This window comes from Pelodiscus sinensis, chromosome 7 (genome assembly GCF_052426305.1).
Source record: "Pelodiscus sinensis isolate ZL-2025 chromosome 7, ASM5242630v1, whole genome shotgun sequence".
NCBI lineage: Eukaryota > Metazoa > Chordata > Testudines > Trionychidae > Pelodiscus > Pelodiscus sinensis.
Window position 1 is genome coordinate 24,593,474 of NC_143058.1, and position 11,527 is coordinate 24,605,000.

The following is an 11,527-nucleotide window of genomic DNA, read 5'->3' on the forward strand; positions in this document are numbered from 1 at the left end:
GGCACTTATCTTTTTATGTCCCTTCCTATCCTATATTTCTATGACTATATGTTCCTCAAAAAGGAATAGGGATGTCCACTATAGGTTTCTTTACCACCTTCCTGGTTCTAGGAAACTATTGTATAATCTGAAATTTGGACTAGGCTTGGAAAATGGTTGAATTCAGGTCAGGCTCAGTTAGTTAAGTTTGACTGAAACTTAACCACTTCATAACTTAGAAAAGGTCTACATGAAAGTGCCTTCATGAGCTCCAACACTCTAGCAATGAAGGTGTATAAATATCTGAACACTTAGATAATCTTCTGTCCCTCCCTGGTTTCAGTGACTCTTTCTCGGTAGTGGAGAATCAATTAACTTCTCAAATATGCATTTATAAAAAAAATCAACTCTAATTCACATACAAAAGATTACATTAAATGAACAGTGATGAAAAAACAACAATGTTAAGGCCTGCTTCTCTCTTTGGACTTGATCCAAAGCTCATTGAAATAAATACAAGTCTTTCCATTGCCTTTAATGGGCTTTTGGATAAGGTTCAATGTTCTTAGATCACAGTACCATGCCTTGCTATAGGAGGGGGGTCAAAATAATGTGTGAAGGGATTGTTGCCTATTGGCTACAGAAGTAAATTAGGACTCCTAGGTCGCTTTGACATTGATAATTTAAGGAATTTAACCACTCTTATGCCTCAATTTCCCCATCTAAAAAGACTTGCTTGCCTCCATTTAATATTTGCAGAGATACTTAGATGGGAAGTACTATACAAGTGAAAAGTAGTATTATTAATTATGTGCAATTTTAGATTGACTGAAAGGGTGGCTTTAACTGTTGCATTAAATTTCTAATGGTCAATTTAAAGCTGAACTTTGCAGTAATTTTAGTGTACGAACCAGTAGGGAGAAGCAAACATACATGCACAGATGGTTACTGTAAAATTAGATTTCTTCAGTACCATATCAGTAAGATATAAAAATGTTTACAAATGACCCATCCAAATGCCATATAATAATTTCTCTGATAAACAAAAAGCATACACAGAGCACTGGTATATGTGCAGTATCTCTCACATTGTAAAATCTGAGACTACTATACTACTTGGTGGTGTAACAAAATAGATTCTCTACAGGGATTCACTACAGAGAATTTGCTGAACCATGTGAAGTCAATATTAACTAGCAGCATTATCACCACTTCCACTGCTTACTAGGGTCTTAGAAGACATTTAGGGGTAAATTAGAGCTAAATAACAGTACAGAAAACTGAAAGCCTGGACTGGTGGCTGTAAATTTTATGGTACTGCAGAAACTTGGCCATACCCATATGTGGACATCTCGCTAACTAAAATCACGCTGGACTACAGATGTTGCTGGACCAGGGCAGTTGAACTTGTACCACTTCTGAATTGTAAGTTTGGAATTCAGAAATATAGATAACAGAGAATGCTTTAGGAGGAAACATATTACCCTGTGCATTCCTCTCTGAATGGCATCAACTGGGGTGTTCTGTGGAACTGGGGGAAATGCTGGCAAACCTAAAGAAAACCCAATTAGCGTTCAGGTAATAGAGGCTTTCTTGGAAGTTGTGAAAGAGAAGTTATCTGGCCCCAAACTAGGGAATTTGAAAGCTTATTTGTGAATACAGAGATGTCAGTGTTAGAAGAGTTTAAACCATGAGTTACTGAGAATTTCTGTTTTCCTCTTGTTTCTTCCCAGAACACAGTTGAAAAACTTGGAGCTGTTATAATATTTTATTATCATTTGCAAAACAGATTCTAAATTCATCAGATAAAGACACAATTGTATTCATTGACTCTGTCACAAGGATATGCACACTGATAAGCATACAGATGGATGTACACACTTATACATGAATGAGATATGCTAATTAAAAATTGCAATGGGCACTTTATTAAAAATTTATTGTGCAATCTAAATCTTCAAAACATTTTACATCAACAAATGTAGCAGCTTAACGCTTAGAATCATAAGTGATTTATCTTTAAGAGATTATATTTGTAACCAAATGCAAAGATTTTTGATGAACTGCAGTTACATAAAAACTACTGGTTTTTATTGGAAGTATTTTGACTGTTATCTGTTTGTTCTTCATCCTTGCGAGAAATAAAACAAGTGTCTTTGCTTTCATTTTATCGGATAGATGGCACCATGTAGCATATTTCCCATGCTAGTTTGAATTACAGCTGTTTATCTTGCAGCTTTCTTTAAGATTAATTAAATGCAAATGTAACTGTGAATCATGGGAATACCTGCCAGACCCCTTATTAATACCTTCACTTAAAAACCCTTTGCCAGAGAGTCATTAATTTGCAAAAAGAAAAGTGCTTTGCCTACAAACAATTTGTAGATGGCTGCCCAATTAGTCCAGTAGCACTCTGATCCTCCTTTCAGGCCCTGTGGCCCTTTGAGGACACAATAAGGCTCCAATGATAACCTGGCAACCTAGGTAGAAACCCAGCCAAATGTGAACGTTTGAAGCTGCAGTTTGGCTGCCATCATGTCGGCAAAAAGAAAGAATTCAGGCACCATGTCATCCAGTACAAAGGATAAAAACAGATTCAACCGGAAATTCAATGTGGCACCACATATGGGATACATGAGTGCGGTTATACAACAGGCCACATATTTTTTTTGAACAGTCTCCTGCATGTGATGCCGAGGACATGTGTAACCATCATAACGTCTCTAGGAATCTGTATTTAATTTGAGTTGGGGTGGTGGCAGGGATTGGAGATCTGAAGCCGCCACAGGTTTGTGGCAGATGGCTCTGTGTCAGCTATGACAAGCAGCCAGGCTCAGCTTCCTCTGCAGATTTTCTTTTCTCTCTGATCAGGTAAATATGGGCACATTCTGGAAAGTTCTACAGATTCTGCCTTAGGCTGCAAGTTTGTGACTTAGCCCCATCTGTCACAAATCTTCCCTAGGTTCTGTTGTGAGCAGAGACCTGAATTTACCACGGAGTGCTGCCCATGAAAACTGAGCCATCTCACCCTATGAGAAAAAGAAAAGGAATCAAATGAAGGAACATGAGCTGCTAAAGCACAAAAGAGCTGTCCTTAGTGTGAACAAAACAACATAAATGCTTGATTTATATAAACCGATTTCATTTCTTCAGAGGGAGATTCTGAAGTAGAACAGATAGTATAAATACTTCCGTAAACCAGGGTCAGAAAATCCTGCCCTTTGATTGGATCAAAGTATTAGACTTCCAATCCCAGGATGGAACATTTTTGTAAACAAGAGCTGTTTGCTGCAAACACCTCACTTCATATCAGCAACGTTCCTGCACTCAAGAGTCTACATGTCTGACTGAGATTATAAAATCAAATCAAAACAAAAAGATGCTTATGTGATGATTTTATTTCCTCTCCCCAGAAACAAATTTCACTTTTAATGAGACAATCACAGGTGAAACATCACTTTGCTGAAAGTAGGAATGGTGCAGCTTAACAGTGGTGCGATTGTGAGTGATAGCACAATTTGGTTTACAAATATGCTTATTCTTAACATTCACTTTCTATTAAAAAACATAAACAGTGGGGGCTGGAAAATCCAGAGGACTAAGAAAGGGATATGATGCTTGCTCTTCTCCTAAGCCACTGTTTCAAATCTGATACAGATTAGTTGTGACTCAGTTACTGATTTTTATTTAATGATCCACAGGGAATTATTTGGCAGTCTCAGTTTATATGCTATTAGACAAGTATTCATAGTTGGCAGTCTCAGAAGAGGTGCTGCAAAGGACTGAAGGGGCAGGAAGACCTAACTACCTCTTGCACATTTAGACAGGACAGACTATGGTGGGGACAGTATATGGAAATGTATTTGTCTTGTGTTAGTATGAATTCTGTGGATGAAGAACTTCAGTCTCCAGTATTTTCAATGTATCATGTTTCATATTCACTAAACTCGATTTAAATATTTTTGACATAAAATTGGCAATTGGGCAGTAGTAATGTGGATACTAGTTCTTATTTGACCTTTATTTTATAGCAATCTGCTGTATGATATAAATAAATTCTAATGTCCTTCTCCATTGTGGAAGTATATTGCATGACTGAAAATTTGTGTGGTGTTTGCTTATATACACACACACACACACGGCTTGACAAATCTGTGTATCTCGCCCATTGCAAGTAGATTTCAGCCGGTCGCCCTGTTTCACCTGTGGTGTGCGCATGCGCAGTGCCGGTCTGGTGCACGCGCGGTGCGGGGCTGGCGAATGGATTTCACCACAGTTTGTCAAGCCCTATTTATATAAATAAAATGGCAACTTCAGTGGTTGTTATTTGAAGGAGTGGAATATGAGTCAAACAAAGTTCCCAAATCACTAAAACTTGAGTTGAGGATTGGGAGAATTGGTGCACTCCCAAGCTCTACCCACAAAAGAAACTCCTCCCCCTAAAGACATGAAAACAAGATTTCATTAGCAGAAGAGTTATTCTCCAGAACCAAATTGTCTCTCTTCTTTCTTTCAAGATGTTTCCATGAAGAATGGCATTGAAAATAATATGTTGTAATGCCATCATATAAACGGATCACATGTTCTCATCTGGAATACTGTGTGTAGTACTGGTCATCCCATTTCAAAAAAATGATTGAAAAGATTGGCATTGTTTATCTTAGAAAGGAGACAAGAGCAGACATTATATATATCTAATATATATACATACAATCATGTCCGCTCCTGTCTCTTTTCTAAGAATAATGCTAATCTTTTAAATAAATAATATAATGAATGGCATACAGAAGGGATACTGGGAGTGATTATTCTCCCTGTCTCATATAAAAAAAATAAGGGGACATTCAATTAAATGAAAGGTGGGAAAATTCAAAAGCAAATACGCTTTCATTCAACATGCCTTTACACTGTGGAACTCATTGTCAGAGGATGTAGCAAGATTCTAAGAAAGACTGAGTGTCTGTCTATAAAGATAACAATAATATCCAGAATTCTAATAGTGAATAAGAGTTTTTGGACAGGACATATAATCTCATGCTCCAGCTGTTAAGCAAATCTCTATCAGAGGTAAGTATGATGCTTTGGGCATTATTATTCCACATCTGTCTGTGGCAGAATTCTTAGGCCTTCTTAGGCATCCTGAAGACAGCATACTAGACTAGACAGACCATAAATCTGATCCAACAGCACAATTCCTATGTACACAATAGGATGGTGTCTCCATGGCTTTTATGAGGGTGTCCAATTTATTTTTTTCCTGGGGGAGGGAAGGAACGATAAAGGAGTAAAACTTCCCAATACTCTTGCATGACCCATAAAAGGACTGCATAAAGCTGCAAGTCTCCAGAAATGGGTGACAGGTGAGGGATCATGTGATGATCACCTGTTGTGTTCCCTCCCTCTGGGGCATCTGTATTGGCCACTGTTGGCAGACAGGATACTGAACTAGATGGACCTTTGGTCTCACCCAGTATGGCCATTCTTATGCTCTGCTTTCTTGTGCTCACCTCAAAAAGGTCAGGAACAGCCCATGCTTATAGCAATGAAATTAGCCAGCTATGCAGTGGAGAAAGCAAGTATATGCTGCACTCTGTACAGGTTTGTGACTGATCCTTTTTTGCACAAAGGAGCTCAGAATGCCTCATGGTGCTCCCTCTCTGCCCACTCAGCCTGCGGCACCTAGCCATGCCTAATTAGGAGAGTTGGATGAGAAATGGTTTTCCCAACCCACAAAAAGTTTAGAGATTTCAACAATTTTTTTCTGCCTTAAATTTGAGACAAAAAGAGAGAGAGAGAAAAAAACGTAAACATTTTCATGGAATTGAAATTGTGAAATATTTCATTATGGATCAATATATGCTCATCAGGTTTCTAGGGATCCTGGAAGCCCTAGCAGCTTGAAACTGACATGATCCTTGTCAGTTTAAATGCTGCCCGCTGAATAGCAGTGTTAAACTGACCAGACTTTTGGTGTCAAGTTAACAAAAGATAGGTCAGTGTTACCCATGCTAGTCAGCGATGGGCAGCAATAAAACTGACAAGAATCATGTCAGGCCAGTTTCCGACAGCAGCTGCTGGGGCTTGCAGAGTCTACAGCTCCATCACAGCTAGTGGACTGGGTTGCCAGAGCCCATGGGCCTGGACACCCCAGAAGCCCTGCAAATGCAAGCTTCCACTTGACATTAGTGGCATAGGAGATTCCCTTCCCCCACCTTCCTTTTTATCACTGATGAAATCCTGTTGTAATTTCCATTGGGAACTCATGAACCTTTGTTATTTGTTTAGTACTGACTGAGCGTGGTAGCTCACAAAACACAAAAGCAAAGACTAACTTTTAGCTAAATAAAACTAGAGAAGAGTAAATAATTGATAAGAAGTGATTTTTTTGTGACAAATATCTTCTCTTCATCTGTTTATCGATTGTGGGATAGAGCATTCAAATTGAAATGAGCCTTGGGTACCATTAAAATATAAAGGGTAAATAGTGTGTGCCAGGAAAAGTCCCTTTTAGGCACTTATAAATATGTATTTATTTAATATACAGTTAAACTGTTACAAACTATTGTGTTAGCTTGTTCACTTTCATAAGATCGGGACGGGGGACTGCTGGTTTAAACTTCCACTTACACAAATAGTGGCACTCCATGACTTGTGTTCTAGTAGATATCAGCTTTTCTTGGGTTTTTGGAGGTGCCAAAAGTGTATACCTCACAGTGTACCTTATTCTTATTTCGTAAGTTGATTGTCTTTTTGTAACAAGTCTAATTTTATCTTCCTTTGCCTCTATCTTTATAAGTTGGTACAAGCACAAGTATAAGTTATTCGATAGAATAACGCAGCAACATATTTGACTATTTTTTATAAACTTAATAATACAGTGGCAACAAAAATAAGCAGAAAATATAAACAAAAGCATTTCTGATGTGTTACTTCTAATTCAAGGTTTATGAGACAGAATGTTTAAAAAGTAAAGGAAAATATTCTTTTTGTTTTATAGAGTTTTTATATTTTCTTTGTAGGAACAGACAGCTGTATTTTGAACTTCTAATAATGGAGCATGCCAGAAAGGTTTATGAAAAAAAGAAAAAAGGAGCATGTTACCATATCAGAATCCTTTTCCCACTTTCCCTGTATCACTATTATACATACGGTATCCTAAATGTAAAGTAAATAATATCTGTGAATAAGCATGTGCATACCCCTGATGAATTCACTGCTGAGGTATTGTTTACTGCTCTTTTTAACTCTTTGAAGAAGTTTATCATTTACAACTCATCTCTCAGTTGACATTCTTTCAGAACCTTTTAATGGTAGTTTATTTGCAAAATAAACAACTCTTGTATATTTGGGTCTGTGTGCAAAGGGAATAACTATTCACATTCTGAGCCTGATCCAAAATCCATTAAAATCAAAGGGAATGTTTTCATTGAATTTCACAAGTTTTTGATTAAGCTCTAATTTTGCAACTCTAATATTATTTTCCCCAGTCCTTCCAGTGCTACTTGTTGCAAAAACCACTACAAATGCTGAACACTTGGGTGCAGGGTTAATCATGTGCAACTTGAAATGATGTGATAAACTGTTCAATAGCTGTGGTGGCACTTTACCCATAACTAATTCACCAAGGAGTGTTTATTCAAAAGGAGGTACTGGATACAAATGAAGCATTTTGCTTTTAGAATTATGTTCACATCATTCTCTGTGCCATATTTTGATATGATACCTTTTTGGTATCAATATTTGTTCTGCTACTACTTCCATTTTCAGCATCCTAGCAGAAATTCCCTTTATGCAGGAGTTGGGGATCCATATGCAAAAGGTAGATTCATGTGAAGAAAACTGCTAACTGAATGCGAAAAATTGGGAAATGTAAAGGTAAACGTTTAAGGATTGTTTTCTCTTTGAAGTCTCCATGTTTAGTACTGACTCAAGAAGTAATGCTGAATACTGGAAGTGTTCAGTCAGCATTTTAAACTATTATGAGCTACCTTCTGAACCATTGCCAAGTTAATAGACAATGAAAGATAATGAGCTTGAAATTGGGTGTTAAATTGCATTTTTGGTTCTCTCCTTTTTAGCTTGAAGTTTAACTGTTTCCTGCAGAAACAACATCTTCTTTTGATGTATCATTATGTAAATGTCTATTTTTAGGTCACAAAATAAGTCAAACATACATTCAGGGCTAAATTATATTTCCTCTTGTATGGGCATGCTAAAAGAGGTAAGGGGGCATGTGATGCATTCATTGAGAGGCCAAGCATAATCAAGGACAGAGGCGTGAATGCTGCTGGTAGCATTAGTGGCCCAGGTTAGGAAAGGTTTACTTGGCAGATCCATTACAGACATGCTAGGGTGGTTACAGAGAGAGAGAGAGAGAGAGAGAGAGAGAGAGAGCGCACTTTTTATCCCTGTTGAGCAGGTATCACAAGGGGCACCTCAGACCATGCTCCTCTAGATCTCTAGAGATGTTGGGGAAGCTTAAGTGAGTTAAGAGTCAAAGTCCCATTGACTTTCAATAGGTTTCAGGCTCCTAAGTGACTTAAGCGCTTTTAAGTGCTTACCTGCTTTGGCTTTATCATGCTCGGGCAATGAGCCTTGTGTGATCCCCAGTGTACCTGAGGCTTGTAAAAGCCTTAATTTAGCACTCACTATTGTAAATTTTCACATTAGCACATGAAAAAATAATAGCCATGTTATCAAAACAACACCATGTGATAACAGGTTATGAGAGAAATAATGTAAAAATCAGTACATCTTCTACAAACACATTACCAAAAAAAAGTTTGATTTCTACCATAGCATACAAATGCATCTTAAAAATCTGAAAGCAAGGTTAGCATATATTAATGGATCAGAATGGTCATTCCAGCATTTAAACTTTTATTTCTTTACAAAGAAATAAAAGAACGATAGTGGGATAAATATTAGTAAATTTAAGCACATTAAGAGTTAACTTTTACTTCATTTAAACCTTTAGCACAAAGAGTTAAAATATTCATGATAATTGCCAAAATAATTCCAAAAGGGGCAAAAAGAACTTACCTGATGTCATTCACCTGAACTTCTTGAGGACCGCAGATTAAATTATGATAGGAAGGTAGGTTTATCCTCATTAGTATAATTGTAGGATCTTTCTTTTACTTTCCTTTTAAACTAATGAGTTACATTAATCCAGGTTCATTTTTATAAGCCTCTTGGGTCCGAATGTAAAGGACAGTCATTTTAGAAAACAATAAATTTTAAAAAAAAGCATGTAGCATGCATTAAGTGTATGTATTTCATAAGACCTAGGTTAATACAACTGGCATCTAGTTTAATTAATCCTTGTTAGTGTAACGACTAATATCCCTCCCTAGCATGTTTCCTTTAAACATTAGTATGTTAATTAAATGTTGTTGTTTTTTAAAGATTTTTTTCTTTGTACTTCAACATGGCATTATATCTTGTACAACTATTCTGAACAACTACCTTATAGAGATGTTTCCTTACAATATCTGGTCTCTTGCAGAAATTCTGAAGCCTTTTAAAAAGCTGCTCAGGTGTAGAATACAGATATTCAGCTGCAGGAAAAACAGATACATTTTTAATGAAACAAAAACCTCAAAGCACACACTCGATATTAGTCACTTTACTAATTAAAAATGCATATTGCTCTGTGCCGCCTCGTGTTTTACATTATTTAAGCATGATTTTATAAGGTTACCTCAGCTCACAAGGATGTTTAATGCTAAATAAGACTGTGTAGTTGTGCTGTTTAGACATCTCCTTTGGGTGATTAAAATACATTATTCTAATGTAACACAATGCATATGTGATACATTTAGTGATGAGATTTTTCAAAGAACTGGTACTATATTAATGTGTATCCTGTACCACACTTGCATATTATTAAGTATTAAATTGTTTAAATAATTTGGTGTGATTTTCAGGCCTCTATTTTTCCTCTCTGTATATCGTTAAAAAAATCTGCAAGCCATTGCAGCAGCACTGACCTTTTTATAAGAATCTATCATTATGGGTTGTGTATGCTAACAATGAAGAATGCTATTTCAAAACTTGCTTTTGTGTTATCTTGGAAGAACAGATGGTAAATATAAACTTAGTCTAATGTATTAAAACACATAAAATTTTCCTTAACACTAACATGTTGGCTTGCCAAATAAACAATTGCTTTTACTTGTTTATTCTCAAACTTTACACTTTAGCATGAACCATGTATTAAATTTCATCAAAAAGAATGTGCATTAAAACAGCTACCTGGAAATATTTCTGGATACACCAAAGCATTTGGGCATAGTGGATAGCAACCACAATATACAGCTTCTATCCTAAAGATTAAAAATAATAAACAAATACATTAACAATACATCAGTGAGCCAAAACAATCTTTTGGTCCAACAGCATTGAAGTTGACTGCATAAAGCAGAAGTAAATCATTTCCCCCTGTTTAGCAGGATAATCCTCCTAACTGCCAAAGTTGCTCTTTTTAAAGATAATTTTATTGATCATATGAATTACATAGAACAGAACAGCGAGCATATGTTTTGTTCGCTGAATAAATCAAAGCGCAGCTCTGCATTTTTTTGTTTTTTAAATACTGTTTAACACATTTTATAATCAGCAGACAGACACATGTAACAACATGGTGAAGTATGGACAGCTTTTCTTAATAATGCTGCAGAAACACAAGGATATTTATGCAGTAACAATTACCTGGCATAGAGTGTTTTGTTTTTAAACTATAGGAATTCAAAGGTTAAACTTAAACATTACCTAAGAAAAATGCGAAGTTTTTGAGACATCTTAGTTTTATACACGTGCTTCAGATCATATGATTCAGGACACAAAATCTGAATTTTTAAATAAATACTGTCAAGAATCTTTTGCCAAAGCATTTAATGGTTTATACAGTTGTTGTCTGGAGGAATAATTTACACAACCTTTTATAATATCAAACTCAAACATTTTATAATTGCAAAAGAACGTCAGAAAGTTATCAAATAGCAAACCTAAAGAAAAAAATATCATGTTTATATTTTCATTTTAATAACTGAACAGGTTAAAGTACAGAGTTTTTAACTTATTCCTTCTGCATAGTGACCACTAATCTGACATACAATAAATTTTGAAGGTACAAATGTAATTTCTGTTGGCCAGAAATTACATAGTGAAATTCAGAGCATTTTTAAAAATATGTTTACTTTATGGAAGTCTTTGAGTATATCCAACATGTTGACCATAGGAGGACTTTATTTTTAACTTCAGCTTATTTTCTTATCAACAATCATCTTTTTTATTCATGACAAACATGCATTTTGTCTCTGCATTTCATTTTTATTACATTTGCCCAACCCGATTCAGAAAGAATTGTTTCCTTTTGCCCTGCTAAGTTGTTTGTTGAGGTTTCTTTTCTTTTCTTTTTTCTTTTTTTCTTTTTGGGGGGGATAGGAGAAAGGTAGAAAGATGTTTAAAGTTTTGTTTTAAATCTGTCCTTAGCCATAGAAGGCCCAGGATATACATATTCTCTCAAATACTTTGCAAAGAACTA

At 36.0% G+C, this 11,527-nt stretch overlaps 1 protein-coding gene across 5 annotated transcripts in view; it reads right to left on the bottom strand.

Moving 5' to 3' along the window:
- The window catches only part of QTMAN (queuosine-tRNA mannosyltransferase), a 338,255-nt gene that overhangs the window by 20,339 nt on the left and 306,389 nt on the right, over positions 1 to 11,527 (bottom strand). For 3 of the 5 annotated variants that reach the window (XM_025191037.3, XM_006135665.5, XM_089779715.1), the window contains 3 exons: positions 10,237 to 10,307; positions 9,448 to 9,539; positions 1,733 to 3,008 (listed from right to left, as the gene is read on the bottom strand). In XM_025191037.3, the coding sequence (XP_025046822.1) occupies positions 2,925 to 3,008; positions 9,448 to 9,539; positions 10,237 to 10,307 (247 nt within the window). In that variant the 3' untranslated portion in view covers positions 1,733 to 2,924. Of the gene's footprint in view, positions 1 to 1,732; positions 3,009 to 9,447; positions 9,540 to 10,236; positions 10,308 to 11,527 lie in introns of those variants that run through there. The other 2 variants (XM_075933319.2, XM_075933320.2) reach the window with 1 other exon arrangement.